General features: G+C 42.4%; 1 protein-coding gene across 4 annotated transcripts in view; it reads left to right on the top strand.

The window, feature by feature from the left end:
• GALNT3 (polypeptide N-acetylgalactosaminyltransferase 3) overlaps positions 1-11,579 on the top strand; it is a 30,518-nt gene extending 18,939 nt beyond the window's left edge. For all 4 annotated transcript variants that reach the window (XM_060257157.1, XM_060257153.1, XM_060257155.1 and 1 more), the window contains 4 exons: positions 2,853-2,984; positions 3,121-3,222; positions 8,303-8,455; positions 9,544-11,579. In XM_060257157.1, the coding sequence (XP_060113140.1) occupies positions 2,853-2,984; positions 3,121-3,222; positions 8,303-8,455; positions 9,544-9,666 (510 nt within the window). In that variant the 3' untranslated portion in view covers positions 9,667-11,579. The remainder of the gene's footprint in view (positions 1-2,852; positions 2,985-3,120; positions 3,223-8,302; positions 8,456-9,543) is intronic.
• The last annotated feature ends 11,412 nt before the right edge of the window (positions 11,580-22,991 follow it).

The following is a 22,991-nucleotide window of genomic DNA, read 5'->3' as shown; positions in this document are numbered from 1 at the left end:
TATTGGTGACATGATTACATCACTTCTGGGTGATGCCATCATGTCACCTTTTAGTCCAGTTGGGGACGAGATTTCCCCTAGCTGGCTGGTGGCAGGGAAGCAGGGGTCTGGCAACCCTAGGTGGATTAGGGGAGGGAGGGGAGCGGGGGGAGGCCAAGTTAAATGCCTAGGTCCAGGGCTTTTTTGGTAGAAAAAGCCCGGCAGGAATTCATTAGCATATTAGACCACATCTCCTAATATTAGCATATTAGGTCACAAACTCATTAGCATATTAGGCCACACCATCTGGGATAATCAAGTGCAAATAGAACTAATGGTAGCTGGCTCCCACCCCTGCCACCCTTCCCTCCCTTCAGCAGACCTTTAAAAGCACCCACATACCCCAGCAACAGTCTTTCACAATGCCCATCACTCAGGCTTCACAGACAGAGAGGGGGGGCAGGAAGGAAGGGAGAAAGGGAAATAAAGAAATGGGGGGGGGGAGAAAGGGAAAGGAAATGGAGGGAAGAAAGGGTAATCAAGAAATTTATTTATTTCCTATTTTTTAATTCGATTTTTAGCCCTCCCTTCCCGTAGAACAGGCTCAGGGTGGGTGAAAGAAGAAAGGAAAATAAATGGAAATAAAGAAATGGGGGGGATAAAGGAAAATGGGGAAAGAAAGTGAAATAAAGAAAGGGAAGAAATGGGAAGAAAGGAAAATAAGGAAATGGGAATAAAGGGAAATAAAGAAATGGGGGAGAAACAGAAAGAAAGGGGGAAGAAAGGGAATTAAGTGAAACAAAGAAATGGGAAGAAATAGAAAGAGGGAAATAAAGAAATAAGGGGAAAACTTACCTGAACTATGACAGTGACTTTTCCAGACCCTACAGCGATCCTGGTTGGCTGGCCAGCCAGGCCCCAGGGAGGTTGCCACACAGTGCGGCTGGGCCCCATGATCCTCATTGATCAGCCAGGCCCCAGGGGCCCAGCAATCCCCAAGGGCCAGACCAAGTGATCTCAAGGGCTGTAAACAGCCCTCAGGCCGGATGTTCCCCACCCCTATCTTATATAAGTCGGATCGTCTGCCATGGCAGACACTCTGGTGCTGCTCTCCTTGCCTTCTGTGCCACTGCATAAATAATGGTCTGGGGACATAGATTGGCCTGTCCTGCCTGCTAAAAAGTTCCACATCTAAGAAAACACCAAGTAAAACACATCTCTTCCCCTGCCACACACACACACACACACACACAACTTAGTTCTAATGACGTTAGTGAATAAGGCATTCTGTAACATGTTACTGGTTTTATTGTAAGGAAGACAATTTCAGAGTAGAAGATCTAGACTGGAATTCAGTAGCATCTCGGTGCCACTAGACTCAAATCTAGCTCTTCTACTTCTATGGGAACCCCCTTTTTTGAGTAGTTTTAAAGGCTACCAGATAGCCATATTGGTGTGCAGTGGAATAGGTATCTGACGAAAGGAGCTGCTTACTCCCTACTCCAAATCATTAATGAACAAATTAAAAAGCACTGTACCTTGTACTGAACCCTACAATGCCCCACTCCTTACCACCTATTTATACTGCTTATACCACTCATTTATACTCTCTGTTTCCTGTTAATTAACCAGTTTTTAATCCACAAGAGGACTTGTCCCCTTACCCCATGACTACTGAGATTTATTTAGGAGCCTTTGATGAGGAACTTTATCAAAAGCTTTCTGGAGTCTAGGTAAACAGTATCTTACTTTTGTCCACATATTTGTTCACCCCCCGTCAAAGAACTCCAAAAGGTTAGTGAGACAAGATCTTCCCTTACAGAACCCATGATGATTCTTTCTCAGTAGCTTTTGTTCATTAATGTGCCTTCTAACTCTATCTTTAGTGATGGATTCCACCAACTTCCAATGTTAGATAGAGTTGCCTGTAATTTCCCAGATCTCCTCTGGAACCTTTTTAAAAGATGGGGGTTATGTTAACTAACTTCCAGACATCAGGAATGGGGGCAGATTTTAATGACAGGTTGTATAATTTTGTCAGGAGACTCACAAGTCCACACTTTAGTTCTTTCAGAACGCTTGGGTGTATGCCATCTGGGCCTGGTGATCTGTCCGTTTTAAATTTGTCCATCAGTCGTAGGACTTCTTCTCTCGCCTCGTTAGTCTGACTCAGACCTTTCAACACCCCTCCCAAAATTGGTGGTTCCAGAGTGGGCAGGCACCTCCCATCTTCTACAGTGAAGACAGAGGCAAAAAATGCCTTCAGCTTCTCTGCCATTTCCCCATCATCCTTTAGTAATCCTTTTACTCCTTGGTCATCCAAGGGCCCCATTGCCTCCCTGGCGGGTTTTTTGCCACTAATGTATTTGAATAAATTTTTTTTGTTGGTCTTTATGTTTTTTGCAATATGTCCCTCATAGTCCCTTTTTGTCTGTCTGATCGCCAGCTTCCATTTTATTTGCCAGTACTTGTGTTCCCTTTTATTTACCTCACTTGGACTAGCCTTCACCGCTTAAAGGAATCCTTCTTACCTTTTAAGACAGCCTTAGGTTTCAGTCAGGCAGGCTTCCCAGGAGAGCGGCATGCTAACAGATTGAAATATCATTCCAAGAAAGAAATCGTATATACTCACATTCTATAAATGGTTCCATTCAATCCTCCGAAGGAAATAATAAGTGAATGTGCATTGAGTCGTACGCACTTCGAAAAGCATCTAAAGCTCCTATTTTAGGTATTCAGAGTTACTTTTAAGCTTTTTGAAACAAATTGTTTTGTAAACCCATCTATTGTTAGCTTTTAGTAAAAAGTAATATTTATGACTTATGGTTTCAGTTTCTGTTTACAAAACTAAATATTTACCTTTGTTTCTGCAGAAAGCATTCGGTGACCTCTCAAAAAGACTGGGGTTGAGGCAGCAGTTGCAGTGTAAAGGCTTTTCGTGGTACCTAAGAAATGTGTATCCAGAGATGTACATACCAGACTTGAATCCTTCATTAGCTGGATTTGTGAGTATACTTTAAACTTCTAAGCAAAACGTAAGCCCTGTCACCAGTGTTTGCATAATATTTAACAGTGCTGGGGCTGCGCTTTTACGCTTCTGTTTTTCTTTTTTCTTTCTTTAAAAAAAACCCTTTAATTCAGTTAAAAAGCATTGGAAGAAGATCGTGCCTAGATGCTGGTGAAAACAATAGTGGTGGCAAACCATTAATTATGTATGCTTGTCATGGACTTGGAGGAAACCAGGTAATGTGCCCCTTTTTGTAGTCATATAACTGTAACAGACTGTATAAAATGCAGTATGTTTTTGTGCTTTGTTTTGAGCTACAAGGATTCCATTGTGGCCAGGCAGTCATGGCAAAACAAGTTATCTGAAGCCTGTATTTTTCTTTTCTTTACATTAGCAAGTTTCCTCTGAGACACACACACACAACTGTGGACTAGTTCAGGGGTGCCCCTTGGATTTCACAGAACAGGACATTATAACAACCAAGAATGCATTCTTCTGGGGCATACGCTAGGATCCTCTCTAGTGTGACCAGCTGCTTGATGTAGAAAGGGTTCCCTGAGGGTAGGAAATCTGAACTCTCCTAATACGATTTGCCAGACGTGAAATGTAACTTCCTCAGGAGCGCTGATGTTGAATGTGTGACTGACCACCATGCAGATACGTTTTCTTGTTGCGGCTGGGTGGAGAACAGAATCCTTGAACGGTAGTAAAATAGTGTTTAGTAAAATATTATCCAAACATTGTCCAAAAATGTGTACTAAGGGTAGAACCCCGTTTTGTTGCGTTTGTTGGGCTTTGATCTGGGAGTTGTGGGCCCAAATTCCCATTCTGCCATGAAGCTTCCTGCATGGCCTTGGGGTGGGTCACTCTCTCTCAGGCTATCCTACCTTACAGGGTTGTGGTGAGGATACAATGGAGGAGGAGAGAAGGTTTTACTCCGCACTGAGGACTTTGGAGGAAGGGCAGGATAAAAGCATACTAGATACATATTTTCTCATTTTAAAGATTGCGGTCCTTGTTGCTCTGTTTTCCTAAAGAGGGGCCAGCAGGAGGGTGGGGGCTTCAACCCACCACCAAACTGGTTTTATACTTGCCAGGGAAATAGTTGGACAGTCAGATTTTTTCCCCTCAAGTTGGGTGAAAAGAATGCTTGGTGATGGTGGCTTTAATGGGAGAAAGAAGGTTAAAAAAATCCTCTGTACTACTTTTTCCTCCCCCAGCCCCAGTTCAAATGTACCTTTGTAAATAGCAATTCCATAGACTGTAATCTGTATAAGAGAGGAAGTGTGGTTGTAAAAGGTGGTAGGGTATCTGTCTAGGTTCTAGGAGACTTGGGTTTAAATCCCCACTCTTCCACAAAAGTCAGTAGGTGATTTTGCACATGTTATTCTCTCTGTCTCAGACTAATCCTACTGTTCATGGGGCAGGAAACCACGTACAGGAAAAAACGGGCCTGTCAAAAGGGCAGGGCAGCTACAAATAAAGTTACAAAAATATCAGAGTGAGACTGTTCTCACTCTAATGTCACCAGTCTTTTTCAGTCTATCCTAACAATTCAGCAGCAAAAGGACAAATCTCCCAGACTTTCAGGAAATTAACAAGAAAAATCAACCCCACAACCTGAAGAGTTTCCAAATACAAATCAGTTACCTGGTAGGTGGTCACTGGATCAAAGCTTCTGGAAATAGATTTGCAGTCAAAGAAGGCCAAAACCACAACAAGATAAAAAATATTTTTATTAAGATGCAAAAAATACTGTGAAGGAAAATAAAAACTAAGCATTTCCAGCTCTAGTTAATACAGTAAGACAAAGTTCCAAGTTACCCGATGTTAATCCAAAGGCTGAAAGTTTCAGCAGCAAAGCGGCTCTCTTTCTCCAGAGATACTCAGGGCCAGCAAGCCCACATGAACAAAGTAATTCAAGATGGATGCCAGGAGCATAGTAGCTGCATGGTGGAGCAGTCACCATCATGCTGAGCTACTGAATGGCAAAAGCCAACTGGCTTTATAAAAAGGATCTTAAATTGGCTTCAGGCCTGTTTAGCCAATCAGAACCCTGAGAGGTGATGTAACTCTCTGTGTTGCTGGGTACATGTTCTGTGGCGTGACTTGACCAGAGGGAAGAGAAATGAAACTCTACATCAGATAGGCCTCGCTTCATTTCCACAGGTGAAGACCCATAGCTCAGTTTCTTGGAATGTGACAATTGGTGGTCAGTGCAAAGCATGTCCTCCCTTCACACAGCTGCGCGTCTATTGAGTGTTATCTATCTAGCAAGGTGCTTCTGCTCCTGGGACCTCTTAACGGTCCCTGGGAACATATCTGTAGACCACTTTGCAGTCTGAACCAAAGATTTTTACAAAGGCAAAAGTTTGCAAGGAACCATTTTCTTTACAGGTCCCACCCCAGAGTGCCATGGGAAAAAAGTGGGTGGGATAAAAATGTACTGGGGTGAGGACTGTGGCTGCCTGCCAGAACTTCTGCTTTGCTGTGCAAGGGTTTTTGGGATCAATCCTTGGCATCTCCTATTAAAGGATCATGAATGGAAGGTTTGGAAAAGAGGGGGGGGGGGACTTGAAAATGCTGTCTTGAAGAAGAGCAGGTACCACTTCAGCCCTTCCAAATAAGAAAATGCATGTATCTAAATTCCACCAGGTTAATGTAGCCACAATAGGAGAGCCAGTTTGGTGTAGTGGTTAAGTGTGGGACTCTTATCTGGGAGAACCGGGTTTGATTCCCCACTCCTCCACTTGCACCTGCTGGAATGGCCTTGGGTCAGCCACAGCTCTGGCAGAGGTTGTCCTTGAAAGGGCAGCTGCTGTGAGAGCCCTCTCCAGCCCCACCCACCTCACAGGGTGTCTGTTGTGGGGGGAGAAGGTAACGGAGATTGTGAGCCGCTCTGAGACTCTTCGGAGTGGAGGGCGGGATATAAATCCAATATCTTCATCTACCTCACAGGGTGTCTGTTATGGGGGAGGAAGGTAAAGGAGATTGTGAGCCGCTCTGAGACTCTTTGGAGTGGAGGGCGGGATATAAATCCAATATCTTCATCTACCTCACAGGGTCTCTGTTATGGGGGAGGAAGGTATAGGAGATTGTGAGCCGCTCTGAGACTCTTTGGAGTGGAGGGTGGGATATAAATCCAATATCATCATCATCACCACAATATATGTAAGCTTTTTCTTGCACAACTGTAAATGTAATACAAAATTGAATGGGAGTTATAGCAGAATCCCATTTATTTAACTAGGTTAATGTACTTTTTATGTTCCCTTTTCCTTTTGTATATTATAATCATATAGCATCATATAAACTGTACAGAGGAAACGGAAAAAAAGATGGTACTATATTTGCTGACTAAAGAAGCAGTGGAACCCCACAATAAAGTGTGTTTTCAGTATGTCCCTTGCTTTGAACAGACTGCTTGTGCTTATTTTCCTGTATGACTCCATTTTCTGCTGATGATCTCCTGTATCTCCATGCACTAATAACTTAAGCAACTTCTCCAAGGTTGTATTTGGGCTGTGTTGCACTGGTTTGCTGTGTCTGTCATGCACTTTTCAGCTGTTTCTCAGCTTCTTCTCTGGCCCTTTTCTAGCCTGCATTTCTGCCTTGTAAACTTGATAATCTTGACTCTTTTTCTCTTCATCCTCTCCTCCTGCTTTTTTCCTTTGCCTCTAGAGCTCTCGCTGTCAAGGAGGACACCAGTGGGGTTGACTGAGCAGCCAGGCCCGAGTGATCTCTCCTGTGTCATGCTTACAACCTCATTCTGGGAGGTCAGAGTGGTCTTCCCTACATTAAAAGCAAAGCAAAAAACCTCAAACCGCCTACCGTGTTGAGCCGATAGGTTTCCCTAGCTTGTTGCATTTCTAAACGGGATAAAACCATTTGTGGGGCAAGGATAGTTCAGGATATATTAGGGTTGCCAAGTCCGTCTCAAAAAATATCTGGGGACTTTGGGGGTGGAGCCAGGAGCAAGGGTGTAACAAGCATGATTGAACTCCAAAAGGAGTTCTGGCAATCACATTTAAAGGGACCATGTTCCTTTTAAATGCCTTCCTTCAATAGGAAATAATGGAAGGGGCACCTTCTTTAGGGGCTCTTAGAATTGGACCCCCTGGGGGTTGTTTTGAGGAGAGGCAGTGGATATTATGCTGACATTTTGGTGCCGCTATCTCAAAAAACTCCCTCTGGAGCCCCAGATCGATCCTCCATTATACCCTATGGAAATCGGTCTCCATAGGGTATAATGAAGTGCCCAGCAGCAATTTCCCTCCCCCCACCCCCCGGGCCCAGCTTTTTGATGACCCTGAAGCGGGGGGAGGGCCTCCAAAGCAGGGAATCCCCTGCCCCCAACTGGGGATTGGTAACCCTAGGTTATATAGCAGCCCTCTCATTACTGTTGTATAATGTTAATGGTGTTTGAACATTCCTCAATCATTGTATAGAGTTGAAAAAGACTGTAGTAGCAAGTGACAAATGTCAGCCTATTTTTTTTTTAAAAAAGTGGTAATTAGTTTCAGAACCTTTTCTGTTCTTTGCCCATCAAGAGGGTAAACAATATTTCCATTTGTTTTACTCATTAACAGAACCTAGAAACCTGATGACCACAGCATACTGTCCCATTAATCAGTATGTGTTGCTGTCTCTTTAAAAAAAAAAGATGGATTACATCTATAATTGGTTGGATCTAATGTAGAGGAGAGCAGTCTGGTATTTTACAAAGCAGGTTTTGTGATTAATTTTGTCTTGCCCTACCTGTAGTAGCAAGAGTGCTGCCCTGCTGTAAAGAATTTTCCTGTTCTGTGTTGCAGTAGAGAGCGTCTCCCTCTGTGCTATATTCATGGCAACAGAATAGCTGCACCCATGGTAGATGCCTTGGGAACAGACCAGCCAAGAATTAAGCGCCTGGAAGTCCCATTTATTTAAATGACAGTAAAGTAATCATGGATCCCCTTGAAATTAGTGCCTTAAAAGTGCTTGAGTTTGTCGGGATTATGCCTTTTTCAAAGCAATTGGGTCAGTTCCAGGTTTATGAGCCCTTGCATAATGGTGCTCTCTACACATTAGACTTATTTTGCCACACAAATGATTCACTTCCCCTGTTATATAACAGAAGGAAGTAAAATGCAAAACTGCATTTCCAGTATTCATACCTTTTCTTAAAAATGCATTCCATCCCTTTTTGTGGATGTCATTTTGACTGTGGATTCTCAGTTGGCCAAACATATTAATGTATTGCCGTATCAATTAATCTGAAATTTAACGGCACAGGAAGAGGGATGCTCCCTAACAGAGTGGCTTTGATTTGCATAGTACTTTGAATATACCGCCCACCGTGAAATCAGACACAACATCCAGAAGGAGCTGTGCATCCATGCTTCTCGAGGAGCAGTACAACTTTACGAGTGCGGCTACAAAGGAAAGAAGAGCAGGACCCCTCCGGAGGAGAAATGGGAGATCAGAGAAGTATGTTTTTAGAAGCCATTTGATCTGCTAAAAATGAAACAAATGAGTTGCTCTGGAAATTAGGAACTGTTAAATTAGTTCAGTGGATGGGTTGTTTAGGATTCGGGTTCTGCTTTTATTTATCCTGAATACTTCTGAGCAGGTGCTAGTGTAACTCGTGGGCATTCGATGGAATTGCTGAGCAGACAGGTTAAAACGGATAAAAGGAAGTACTTCTTCACCCAAAGGGTGATTAACATGTGGAATTCACTGCCACAGGAGGTGGTGGCGGCCACAAGCATAGCCACCTTCAAGAGAGGTTTAGATAAAAATATGGAGCAGAGGTCCATCAGTGGCTATTAGCCACAGTGTGTGTGTATATATAATTTTTTTTGCCATTGTGTGACACAGAGTGTTGGACTGGATGGGCCATTGGCCTGATCCAACATGGCTTCTCTTATGTTCTTATGTAACTTCCCGCTTTGAGGTATTCAGTGTTATACCCCATTTTGAAAGGTCCCCCCCCCCCCCCGGTTTGAAACACTGGGAGTTGCCATTTATTCTGAATAAGTGTGAGGATTTCCAGCTCTTAGTCTGCCTTCTCCCTGGTATTGATATTCACCATCAAGGAGGGAGGTGTTCAGTCTGTACCATTTGTAAACAGAAACGTTAATTTATTTTATTTACAACACTGATATCCCACCTTTCTGTCCAGTCAAAGCCACCATGTTGTGACGCCTCGTATATGGCTCACTAGCAAGTGTGGTGCAAGTAGCTGGGTCCCTCTGATAGGTACCCAACTACTTTTGTGCACCCTGCTTGCTGGTGAGCCATACATGAGCTCCCTCTTTTGCCTTTTTAGTTGCATTTTTCAATTAACTTGCCCCTGATGGCTCATTCTACAGCACAGCCTATGAATAATTCCATGCTGACATTCAGCGAATGCTGGTACTGTTCTGTACCAGATGACTTTAGACCCATGGTTGTCCCTGCCTAGACTCCTGCATAGGTTTGCTGTGGTAAAATATGGCTTGTAAAAATAATGTTTGCTACTTGGTTGTTCTTGGAATAAAGGGATAAAATGCAGTGAACAATCTCTTCTGTTCTAGGACCAGCTGTTATACAACGCAGTTCTAAAGATGTGCCTTACAGCAAATGGCGAACATCCAAGAATGGTGTCATGTAACCCCTCTGACCCGTTCCAGAAATGGGTTTTTGGTGAAAACAATTAAGTCCTAGTGCTGGTAAATAGGAGATAGTGGGCCAAACCTTCTGTGGACTTAATGGGGTGAGGCTTTTCTACTTTACCCTATTGAGCCCTCCAAAATTTTGTTCCTGGTGGGGGGTCAATAGACCCTCAGGGACAGCACAAGATGCAAACTGAGGGTGTGCAGTGGGAGGGGGAATCGGAACTTGCCATCCTCACAGAGGAGCTCTGTTATTGGACTCATGCCTCTGGCATTGAATGATAAATGTTTAAAATTACACAGAAAGAACTGATTGTAAATATCGGGAAAGCTTTTCTTCTTTAAAAGCAACATGCACAGTTTAGCAGTGATTCCAAAGACTATGTCTGTTTCTTGACTGTTTAAAAATGTTTACAAAATATTGGAAATTGTGTTTCCAGTATTAATTTTTATATGGCCATTGCCTTTTAATATGTAATTCTCTGATTTGGAGATAGTTTACAAGTTTGTATATATTCTTAATGACTTTGAAGATGTTGGTCAATGAAGGTTAGGAAATACACTTTTTTTTTTGTCTGAGAGCAGCTGAAAAACAAAGTGCCTTATGGGTGATCTTCACAATTTAAACTATGACTTGACTTTCTTGAATGGCCTGATCAGCCTTGTGGTAGGCATTGATCTAGGCCGCCTAATGCTTAACATGTTTAAGGAAATGCTATTAAATGCATCAACTCTTGTGAAAATACATATATTATCATTCTTGAATTAAAATTATATTTTTGGTATTTAGTCCTTTGCTTGCCTTCCATGCCATTGGCCTGAATGCATGTTTCCATGCAGTTTGGTCTCAATAATGCCTCTCTTTGGTTGTTAATGTTGAGCTTTGTGTGTTAGCATTTTTGAATCCAATTAAGAAAAGAAACCAATTCTGTATTGCTAGAAAATGCAGTGTGTGTACTGGCGTTACATTTTTGGTTCTGCCACCAATCCTGGTAATAGATAAACTTCAAGTTTCCATTTTTGTAATTGTTTTCACAGTTCTGTTTTCCTTCCTTAACTGTTCAAAACCTGAATATGGGACCAGTCACAAAATGTTACAAGAGACTTCCACTAGAAAAGTGGAATTTTTCTTTTGTTTAACTTAATACTCTAGGTGTAAAATGATTATTGCTTTCCTCAATCAAAATGTAAATGTCTCATTATTTACATGTTCCTTGTTGTTGTTTTGCTTAGTCACCCTCCTCCCACCCCAAGCAATGTTAATGCTAAGAAAATAATCCTTAAACCAAAATAAGATCTGGTACTTACTGTTGGTAAAGTTCATGTCAGAAAGAATACAGAAAATCAAAGGCTAAAACATTCTCTAGCTTTATGAAGATTCAAGCCAAAACTTTGTTTAAAACGCTTGTAATCTTGGATGATAATGAAGCAATTTCCTGTATTTCAGAGCCCTTTTTTTAAAAAAAGGATATTACAGGTATTTAAAGTTCTATGTATACAGCATGAAGTGTCATAGAATGTTCCAGCAATGCTATTATTCTTATTTTGAAATATTTTCTTTAGTGATCTATTTATGGTTGTTTTTCTCCATTTGGTGTAAATCTGGGATTTAAACCACAATGCTAACTGCTACTTTTTCTTCCTCCACACTCATATGCCCAAAAAATTCAACCAAACTATACACTGAAGCTACAATTATGATTTTATGACATTTCAATGTTACATTTTTATCTTTTCAACAGAATGTGTTCCTCCTCCAATAAAAACACAAAAACCCAAGAAAAACCTTCGTTTTGTGTGCATTTAACCCAACACTTTTAATTACTGTTGTTCCAGATTAGGCTCTTCCTTTTTGTACTCCTGGTGTTTACTTCTGACATGTGACATGCTGCAGACTGTGCCTTTTTAATTCTGTTCCATAGCACAATAAAAATAAAACTATTTTAATGTAAAACTTACCTTTAGAATCCAGCATGTGTATTTTTGGTGTCTTGGAGCTTTTTAAAATCCAGATCATCTGTATGGTGTTCAAAGCACTAAAGGATGTTGCAGAGAACAGAAGAAATTCTGACTCCTTCCGCATTCATGCATGTATAATTTTAATAGACCAGGTCTTCATTGGCCAAATTATTGTAATTTTAATCATCATTTACTAGAGTTGCAATACAGAATGGCCTGCTTCCAGCTGTGTTAAGAAAATGTAAAGGCGATTAAGTTTTCTGAAGAGCAGCAGCATCCTCTACGGATTTTTCCGCTTCCCTCTGCAGAGGCTGTTCCCAAGGTTTGTTCCAGGAGCAAAATTTCAGGAGGTGCAGTGGGTGGAGGCAATCAGCAAACTCACCATCCCTATTCAAGAAAACTTAAGGGCCTTAAATTTGCTCACTTGTGTTGTTGCATACTGACCATGATTTATTTATTTATTTTTTAAAAAAAAGAAATGGCACCCAAGCCATCAAATATGAGGCATTAAAATTCTTTGCTACCAGGACTGACGTGTTGGAGCTGGTTTGAATGACAGACTATCAAAAATCTTTACTACCAAAAGTGAGGACTTCCGCTAAAGATGCTGTTGATTTTGTAATGAACATGTTCAATAGTCAACTACCTCTTGGTAACCATGATCACTTCTAAACCAAATAACTAATCCATTCAGTTGTCTGTTGACTACTTCAAATGGCTATTGAGTGGCTGTGCAGCTGCACAGTATCTCATTGTGGGTAGATTCAGGTCAGTATCTGATGAAGTATAGATGCACACAAAAGCTTATATCCAGAATTAAACTTTTTGGTCTTAAAAGGTGCCACTGGATTCAAACTTTTGTCATTCTGGGGGAGGGGGGGCGGTTCCTATCTTAGCAATTCTACTCAGGATCACTACTGGTTTGGTCTTGTTCTATTGAAGTAAGGGGAGAAAAGCTTCCAATAAAGCTATGTGAACATGCAACGTGAAAATAATGTCTAACGTGGACAAGCACCAACCAGACTTAAAAAAAATTGAACGTGTTGATAATTGCTGGCTTGAGAGATTTCCTCACTGAAATGCATACCATTGGCCATTGAGAAGTGACAACAGGTCTGTGTGGAGGGAAGAGGGAGGGAGGGAGGAATGCCATTAGGTTCTGTGATGCAGGCTATGCGTGAAACACTGCCAGGTGCACCAGACTGTTTGAATATTTGAAAGATAATGGTGAATAGGTTTTAACAGTTCACGCATCAGTAGCTAATTCACAGCATCGCCACATCTGTGGATACTTAAAGCCATGAGACCGGAGCTATGATCAGACATGTCAGATTTGTCTTATCTACTCAATAACCACTGAGCAAGTTGCTATCACACAACTTGCATGGCTCATCCAAGCATGGCTGGTTGCTGCTGTTCAACAGTAGCCCATGAAAGCCAGTCTCATGGACTGGTTAAGAGTTTCAGATTTGGATCTGTGAAACCCAACTTCCAATCACTGCTCTGCTGCGGAAGCTCACTGGATAACACTGAGCCAATGACACATGCTCAGCCGAACTTACCTCAAAGGGTTGTTGGAAGGATAAAATGGAGTAGAAGGAAGATGTAAGCTGTGTTGGGTCCCCACTGTGGAGAAAGGCATGGTATAAATGAAGTTAAATAATAAATATAGCTTAAGAAACGAAGGTGCAGGTACAAGTGAGCACGCAAGGTTGGCCAGGAGGTGGAAAAGAGGAAATAAGGGGGGCAGTGACACAGGAGGTTCCCCCCATGAGTCCTTGCAGGTTCCTTGCTGCTTAATTGGGTCCAGCTCAGCTGACACTGTGCAACTTGGCCAGAGTTTTCCTGGAGAAAGCCTGCTGGGGAGGGAAAGCTGAAAGGGGGGGGGGGCAGATAAAGGTAGGCTGACTAGTTGATGGAAGGATAGAGGGAAGCAGGAAAAGATGAGGCTATGGGGGCTTTCAGGTAAAGTGAAAAGGTGGGGGAATGGAAATAAGTTGACCCCCCCCTTTGCAGGTCTTAATGGTGTCCCTGCTTGTAATGCAGTGATCATCAGACCATTGACTGTTTTCAACTGGTAAACAGCTGGTGAGCTGAACTTGAAGGCATTCAAGCATCTCTGCTCTCTTCTAGGACCTGCACCTTCTAAGCTTCATTTTAATACATACAAAGAAACCTCTTTTTCTTCCTGCCCAGTCTTATTCTGTTTGCTATTCAACTTGTGAGTCATGATGACAAAGAACTGTAATTCCTAATGCTTTATGGTTAATCTGCATAACAGTACATAAACAAAGGAGACAACCCTCTAAAGCACGGGAAGAAACAGAGGTACAAAAACATACTTGAGGGAATGAGAAAGCAAAATGATAGTGCAATTTTGTAAATTTTATAACAAAACACAATACAAATATAATTATATAATGACGGGTAGCTAACAAACACTCATTTCAAATGCAGATTCCTTCAGAAAGCTTATTGCTCAGTAATCTTGCATTGTGAGCATTCTTCAAAGGACCTTGAGTTGCTGTGGAAATTCCTGTGGTACAGTATCCAAAACAGTTGGGAAAAAAAGTTGTGCAATTTGTACATTTAAATGTCAAAACTCTTAAAAGAAAGGGGGAAGCCATCTTTCAGATAATCTCACCAATTGCATCAAAGGGTGGATTACCTTGGGCCTGTCTTTTTCACTCAAATCTACCTCACAAGTTTTTTTGAGAATAAAATTGGGAATGGAGAACCATGTACACTGCTCTGAGCCCCATGAGCAGGATTTTAAAAATGTACTTGGTCGCTCCCATAGAATTTTTAATAGGGGTTGTACATTAAACCTGACACAGACTTTTGCTTAACTACTGGAAATGAAGAGTCAGCACTGCTTAGGTTCCTACAAAGTAGGAAATATTTTGTGGAACTGCCTTCATAAATGCAAAAGTCTGTGAGAAATGAGCATTTATGTGTTTTTGTGTGTCAGTAGGCCTTGTCCACCAACAGAAGCCCTGGAACTCCATTAATCATTGCTCATGGCAGAGTAAACAGCAGTCTGGCAACAGATGTTCATTATGCTCCAGCGCATCACTTATGGTGAAATATGTTGTGTGTAGTATTAGATAACATTATTCTGGGGAAACAGTAGATTTTCCAAATATAGTTATTAATTCTATCAATCAGCTAACAGTACAAGTAGCTTAGAAGGTGAATGGAAGATACAGAAGCCAATTTTGAGAATCTGAGAAGAAAACTCAAAGAGAATTTCAACATGCATGGGGAAGCCCCCCTCCCCACTGTTTTCTCCTAAATACAGGATTCAAGAAATGGCATTTATCAGCACCATACTATTTGTATCACTTTGTTTCAAATTTTTTGTATCTTGCCCTTTTTTCTAGACATGTTTATTCATCAGTTTCAAATGCAATGAGGCCAACAGCAAAATGCCCAAAAGGTAACCTACATCTGTGAAGAAGGACTTATAAAGGGAGAATGTTTGTTAGCCTGTGGAAAGCAACTCAGCTTTTAAGTATGACAGTATTCGGGATTTTGTAAATCTATTTACAATGCTTATATGATAAACTGGCCAGCAGAGGATGCTGTCGCAGAGTTAATGCCAACACTCTGAATTAGTGTTTCCTCATTCTATATGTAAGCAAATCGATTTTAAAACGACATTCCACTGACATGTACAGTGAAAATCTTTCTGAGGGCACATACAGGTCCAGAATTCTCCCGTGTTGAAGCAGACCATGTTCTGATTGTTCATGGAAGCACAAGGGATTTGGGTGCTTTCGTTGTGAGAAGAGGGAAGGGCTTCTTGCCAAAAAGCTGCATATGGAGTTGTTCACCAGATGGTAACTTATTTTGGAGCCCTGAATACTGCTGATGTTTCCTGGTTACGATGCCCAGTGCATACCACTGCATTTTCAGAAAGCAAGCCTCCAGGCCTCTTTTCCACTACAGTGCTTTTGTGAGTTGTTCTTCCTCAGCTCGTATTATTAAACCTATATCTGAAAAAAATGTGCAAAAAAGTATGTGGGGGGTATAAAAGTCTAAGCATTTCAGACACGCCTCGTCACTCTTTCCACCAGGCTGCGAGGAAGCAGTGTGCTCCAGCATTGTTCCAATTCCACTCCTTTAACCTAGACAGCAGAAGGAGAAATCCAGTGGAATTAGGGCTCTTACTTTAGTCCTCCAGATAGCAGAAGGAGAAATCCAGTGGAATTAGGGCTCTTACTTTAGTCCTTCTAGACCGCAGAAGGAGAAATCCAGTGGAATTAGGGCTCTTACTTTAGTCCTCCCAAATACTACCCTGCTGCCTGCAAGCCTATCAGCTGACCTTGCCTCTGATCCTTTGGAGCTGAGACCCTGATGGTCTCATAGATCTAGTCTCATAGATTCAGGCAAGTCATGTGCGTTTGTTCTCATGACATTTTTATTAGGTCTGGAAGGAGGGTGGGGCAGAGAAGATCTTTGGGGGCCCATGATGGTTCTTGGTTGCCCTACCTCTCCACAGTCTCACTCGCTGGTGGAGAATTAGTAAAGGGTGCTGAAATGATAGGGTTAGGTAGGGCTTGAGAAGCCTCTATGTAGGTGAGGTGAAAGTACACCTATCCGGATTGCAAGCAGCAGTGACATTTTTACAGGGATCTAGAAGGCCTGTTGGGGTGTCTCTTGAGAACTCTGGCTGTGACACATGACTAAGCAGAGGTGCTCATTCTAGTGGCAGTTTTTTGTTGGGAAAGGAAATGTCTGGTGTACAAAGAAGACCCTTCAGGGGGCAGCAAGACAATTAGGACAGTAAGGACAGCACCTTCTCTCTCTTGTTAAGCAGCTTTCCTTTTCTGTCACCATCTGATACCCAGTGATAACTGGACCAATGAAAATTCAAACCTCTAGTGGGAATAAATAGATGCTAAACCTTTATTGATGACTACTCAAGATACACTTGACTTTAGAGAGAAAAATCAAGTGCTGGAAAAAAATGTAAAGCCTCCATGGCCATGGTCAGTAACAGATTTCAAAGAAAGTCACTAAGCACTCTGCACTGATAATGGAGATAAATAGATGGGGCATGAGATGAAGAATTATTGACTGAACAAGGAACAGAGCATCAGCTGACAGTCCCGTATACTCCAGAGCACAGTGGTGTAACAGAAAGGAAAAATGGCTCTCACTAAAATGTGCAGATATAAGCTCTTTGAGGCAGAGCTACCTGACAAAAATTGGGGAGAAGCAATCAACACTGCTGCTTACCCGCAAAACAGATTACCTACTAAACAGGGTTGGCCATAGACAAGTTGGCACCCTAGGCAAAGCTAACTACACCCCCTCCCCGCCGCCTTCTCGGGTTGCTGCAGCCAGATCTCCATTCTGTCCTATGGGCCCATAGGATAGAATGGAAAGATTGGGCCGCCGCTGCGGCACAATGCTACAGAAGGAGTTTTAAACTTGAAACCCCTTCTCTGGCAGCCTAATCCCTCCATTCTATCCTAGGGGCCCATAGGATAGAATGGAGGAATCAGGCTGCAGTGACTCCAGAGAAGGGAGTCTCTGAGAGGCTCGGTGGGGGGAGGATCTTGTCCCTGCTTTTGCACCCCTGGGGTGCAAAAATGCTTTTGCACCCCTGGGGTGCAAAAAGAGGGAAGAAAGCCCTGCCGCCTGCGCAGGGGGAACTGGGAGAGGTGGCCAGGTTGGGAAGCAGCATGACATCACCAAGTCACATCGATGGTGAGGTCTCATTTGGAGTACTGTGTGCAGTTCTGGTCGCCGCACCTCAAAAAGGATATTATAGAATTGGAGAAAGTCCAGAAAAGGGCAACTAGAATGATTAAAGGGCTGGAACACTTTCCCTATGAAGAAAGGTTGAAACGCTTGGGGTTAGCTTGGAGAAACGTCGACTGCGGGGTGACATGCTAGAGGTTTACAAGATAAGCATGGGATGGAGAAAGTAGAGAAAGAGGCATTTTTCTCCCTTTCTCACAGTACAAGAACTCGTGGGCATTCGATGAAATTGCTGAGCAGACAGGTTAAAACGGATAAAAGGAAGTACTTCTTCACCAAAAGGGTGATTAACATGTGGAATTCACTGCCACAGGAGGTGGCGGCGGCCACAAGCATAGCCACCTTCAAGAGGGGTTTAGATAAAAATATGGAGCAGAGGTCCATTAGTGGCTATTAGCCACAGTGTGTGTGTATATATATATAAAAAAATTTTTTGGCCACTGTGTGACACAGAGTGTTGGACTGGATGGGCCATTGGCCTGATCCAACATGGCTTCTCTTATGTTCTTATGGGAGTGCCCAATTCAGCATTCCCAGAAGATCAGCGCCCTAGGCAGTTTGCCTAGTGGCAGGGCTGGTCCTGCTACTAAAGGCACAATTAGTACATCATTTAATCTGTGGAATGGGCACAAACCCAGCCTGAATCATGTAAAAGTGGTTGGACCAAAGGCCTACACTTACATTCCTAAAGAAAAGCGGACCAAGATGGATCTTAGAGCCAAAAAAGAAAGAAAGAAAAAGCATTTTTGTTGGCTATGCACTGGAATGCAAAAGGATACAGAAACTTCAACCCAAAAACAGAAGCAGTCAAGACCTGCAGTGTGGTCTACACTGATGAAAGAGATAAATCAAGCAACATGGAGAAAGTCAGTATCAGTGAATCTGTACCAACAGAGAAAAATGAAGCACAGCAAATAGAAACAGTGCATCTGAGCACTATGGACAACATACATGACACACCTGTGGAACCTAAAGAACCAAAAGGGGCTGCAGAACCAAGTGTCAGACCATCAACCAGATCAAACAAATGAATACCATCAAGAAGATTTTCTTATCTAACAAGGGCAGAAGCTATACCTGAGAGCCTTCCACGTGGGAAAACATAACATGAATGCCTGTAAAAGAAGCAGAAAAATGGAGAAAAGCTGCAGAAGAAGAGAATGAATCTCAGAAGTATGGAAAAGACTATGATAAGCATAGCCATAGCAAGGAGGATGCATGTGCAGCATCTGGACATGAAGACTACTTTTCTACATGGAAAACAAAGGAAGATGTTTACATGGAACAGCCACCAGGATCTGAACAATCCAAAGACAAGCAACTCATGTATAAATTGCAAAAAAGCATATGTGGGCTGAAACAGGCTGCAAGATGTTGGAATGAGGAACTTCATTAGATGATAACCAAGGAAAGATTTGAGGAAAGCAAGGCAGAACATTGCCTATACTCAAGATATAGAGACAACAAATGAACTTACATTCTGACTTATGTGGATGACCTGATCTTCTGCTGTGAAGACAAGGACTGTGAGGAAATAGTTCAACATCTGAATCAAGAAGTAGAAGTGAAACAATTAGGAAACATTAACTACTGTCTTGAAATACAACTAGAACAAGAGGAAGTTGGCACTATCTTCTCAACCAAAAGCAGAACATCCTAGAATTTCCAAAGGAGCTAAGCCAGTAAGCACTCCCGCTGGACTTGGTAGACTTTGATTTGATCTACTGAGAGTGTTTTAAAAAATGTTTTAAGTGCAACCCTGGATTGACTCACATATATTAGTTATGTTAAGAGATCTTAATATTAAGAGATCTCACATATTTTCTCTGGCATTGAAGTTTATTTAAAACAGACCTTTGGACCACAGGATATCTAGTGGTTTTTTTAAAAGTTCAATGCACAAGTATGTTCAGTCTCTTCTAGGGTTGCCAATCCCCAGGTGGGGGCAGGGGATCCCCCGGTTTGGAGGCCCTCCCCCCGCTTCAGTGTCATCAGAAAGCGGGGGGAAGGGAGGGAAATGTCTGCTGGGCACTCCACTATTCCCTATGGAGATTTATTCCCATAGAAAATCATGGAGAATTGATCCGTGTATCTGGGGCTCTGGGAGGGGGCTGTTTTTTGGGGTAGAGGCACCAAATCTTCAGTATAGCATCTAGTTCCTCTCCCCAAAATATTCCCCAAGTTTCAAAAAGATTGGACCAGGGGGTCCAATTCTATGAGCCCCAAAAGAAGGTGCCCCTATCCTTCATTATTTCCTATGGAAGGAAGGAATTGAAAAGGTGTGCCGTCCCTTTAAATGTGATGGTCAGAACTCCCTTTGGAGTTCAATTATGCTTGTCACAGCCTTGATCTTGGCTCCACCCCTAATGTCTCCTGGCTCCACCCCCAAAGTCTCCTGGCTCCTCCCCCAAAGTCCCCAGATATTTCTTGAATTGGACTTGGCAATTCTCTTCAGCTGTAGTCTCTTCAGCTGTAGGCAGTACTGTAAATGACACACAAGGCCTCACTATGGGATAGAAAGCGCAATGACAACGTTGCTTTCTCTGGGTAAGTTCTAGATTGTTCTCTGGGCTACCAAAACAGTGGCTCTGACAAGAAAGGATATATTAATAACCGTGGGAAAGAGCTCCACTATACAAAACAGACAACAGTAGTTGTAACGTAGAAACTTGATTTACTTTCTTGCAAACAAATGGACAATAAATATATATTATACAATATATAGTAAAAATACAGCATAATACGAGTGCCACTAAGAAAAAAAATAACCTAATTTTAAGACTTATAAATGCTTATTTTGTAATATATACATTGCAGAAATAAGCCACAATAAATACATCAAATTACATATCATTCATCATAAATACTAAAAATATAAGTACAGAAGGATACAGTTAAAAGAAACAATTACAGCATAAGGTCCAGGTTAGGGTTGGTCGAATGCTTTTTTGCAGCATACATTACCATTTTGGCATCTATGAGGTTGCAACAACAACAAAAAATCAAACCAGTGCACAAAATGTATACTGTTAATTTGCCAATATGAACATTTAGTTGACTTTCTATTTTTCTCATTGCAAATGTCTGGGCAAGAACACAGAAATCTCCAGTGATCTCTGGAATTACTGCCATGTCAGAGCTGGTGCACATGGTCATTTTGCCTAGGGAGGAAGTTCAAGGTAGTCGCCCACTTTGCTGAGCCAGAGCTGTTACGAGGTTTACCGTTCAACTCAAAAGAAAGAGGCTTTGGCAGTCTGTTGCAGCGCCCATCAAGGATAAGTCAGAAGGCCCATCCACCATTATCAAAACACAGCCCTTTGACAAAGTAATCATGCGTTATCTGCCTGGCACGTTTGCTGAGAGCAAAGTTTCCATTATTTACAACTTTAAATTAGATACAACTGGAATGTACATCTTCTTTCTTGATGCCTTAGTTCTGAATCATTCTTTGCTGAAAAACAGTTTGGTCGTTTTCCCACTGACCTTACTCTGGAGCGACGTCCCTCTTCTCTGCGCGGATTTCGCACCAACTGCTCCGCAGAACCCGGAAGAGCCGCAAAGTCCCGCGGCTTTTGCGTCGCAAATGTAAACTGGTTTTTGGCGGTTTCCACTTGCGAAGCAAAAGGTCGGGAACTTCCTGGTTCCTCGGAGCAGCCTCGGAGCAGTTGGTGGGAAATCCGCGCAGACGCTGCGTGGTGAAGAGGGACGTCGCTCCGAGGTAAGCTCAGTGGGAAAACGGCCTTTGTCTGCAATTCTATTGGACTTGCTGTACACTCCTATTTACTGAGAGCACATTCCAGGTCACACAGTTACAAATGTCCCTTATATGTTTCGTTGCATGTCTCAGTGGCTATCGAAAATTGGGTAGGGGGGGAGAAGAAAGGGCAAGAGAGGGCATGCAAACCATACAAAGCCTGGTAGTTGTTCAAACCAAAGGTATTTATTACTGCAAACGTGTCTTTATGGTAAATATTAGATTACTTTTCTTACATAATGTACACTGTTGAATCAGTATAAGCCACACTGCTCTAACCAAGTGCTGTGTTATCATGTCCAAGTTCTACACTTGTTCTTACATGAATCCTTTCATTTTTGAAAAACTCTTGCATTATTAGCAAAGGATGCTGAGAAGAAGAAGAAAAACAAGAGCAGGTTGGTTTCAACATGGAAAGTACCAAGTTCTTGTTTTTTGGGTTTTTTTTAAACCCTCTATTTTATATACTGCTGAATTTCTCGTTTAAAAAGCCCATAGTTTCCTCGTGCCTTAGTGAACAGCATCTCAAACATACTTCCACAACGGCAGCTGTCGTCTAGGCCACTGGATGAAGATCCAGTAAGGATTACTTTGCATGGTCTTCATCATGGGATTTGTTTTATAAATTAATAGGTATGAAATATTAAATATATGAATATGATTATTAGCTTGGAAAAATAAGTTTCAATCCCTAGGAAGTCACCTGTGGAGAAAGAACTGAGATCACCTATTGAAGCCCACATACATAAGGCCAGGAGTGGGGGGGTGGGGTCATTATCACAAGCAAGGGTAATTTTGTAGAAAAATTGGTGGTGGAGCTCATTAGCATATGCCACCACCCCACACCAGCCAAAAGCAACCCGACGCAGGAAAGGAGAGCCCTGGGCGAGTGAGGCCTGCTTGGGCTGGCTAGAGATCCAGCCAGCCCAAGCAGGCCTCGCTCACCTGGGGCTCTCCTTGGCCACCACCACTCCACAGTTAAAAGGCCAGCAAGGCACCCGCCGCCCAAAATCACATAAGTGGAGAAAGGGTGGTGTGGGCTTCTCCAGGGGTTAATGAGGACGGCTGGGGGTGTGGCAAAGCCTCGGGTGGGTGGGTGGCTGCTCACTCTCCTAATCCAGGGATTGTTATGCAGCTGCCCTTACTATTCAATGGACAAGGTAGGTGGGGAGGAGGAGGAGGAGGAACCCTCAGAAAGGTTCAGGAGCTGTGCTCCTGTGAGCTCCTGCTGAATTCAAGGCCTGCTCAAAGGATTCTGAAAATAAACTACCAAATCTAATGTGTATCCCCAAAATTAACTTAACTGCTTCCCACCACAATCCTATGGTGGCATCAAGCTACAGAGGTTCATATAACAGCTGCACTGTAGAAGTGGACTGGCTGTATTTTTTGACTGCCTATGTCCTCTCCCTTTCTTTCTGCTTTGGGAGATGCATCTTTATGCCTCCAGAGTTCATCTGTGCCCCAAAGCCAGATAAAAATAGCTTTGGGGGGGGAGGTACATATAGTATTCTGGCAAAACTAAGGCAATTGCACAGCTCAACAGTATCCTGCAAAGGTAAAGCAGCAGTGGTGAAGATAGCTGATGAACTAACAGTTCTCAGTCTTTAAACAATAGTCCTGGCATCAGGGAATGTGTTGTTGTTTCATGTTGGTATTAGGATGTTTTTACCTTATGTGAAATACCACAGCGTAAGTACATGGGATGTACATACATGGGACCATATATTTCTAATATGGACAAGGGAGGTGATCCTTTCAGAAGAGCCCAGGGATTTCTGTTTGCTAATGTAAATTTGGTACCTAATGCCACTCTACTCCCTGCTACCATACACCGTAGCAAAATAAGGCGCTATACATAATATTTTGGGGCTGCATTGTCTGC

This window comes from Heteronotia binoei, chromosome 16 (assembly GCF_032191835.1).
Source record: "Heteronotia binoei isolate CCM8104 ecotype False Entrance Well chromosome 16, APGP_CSIRO_Hbin_v1, whole genome shotgun sequence".
Taxonomy (NCBI): domain Eukaryota; kingdom Metazoa; phylum Chordata; class Lepidosauria; order Squamata; family Gekkonidae; genus Heteronotia; species Heteronotia binoei.
This window is presented reverse-complemented; position numbering and strand designations above follow the sequence as displayed.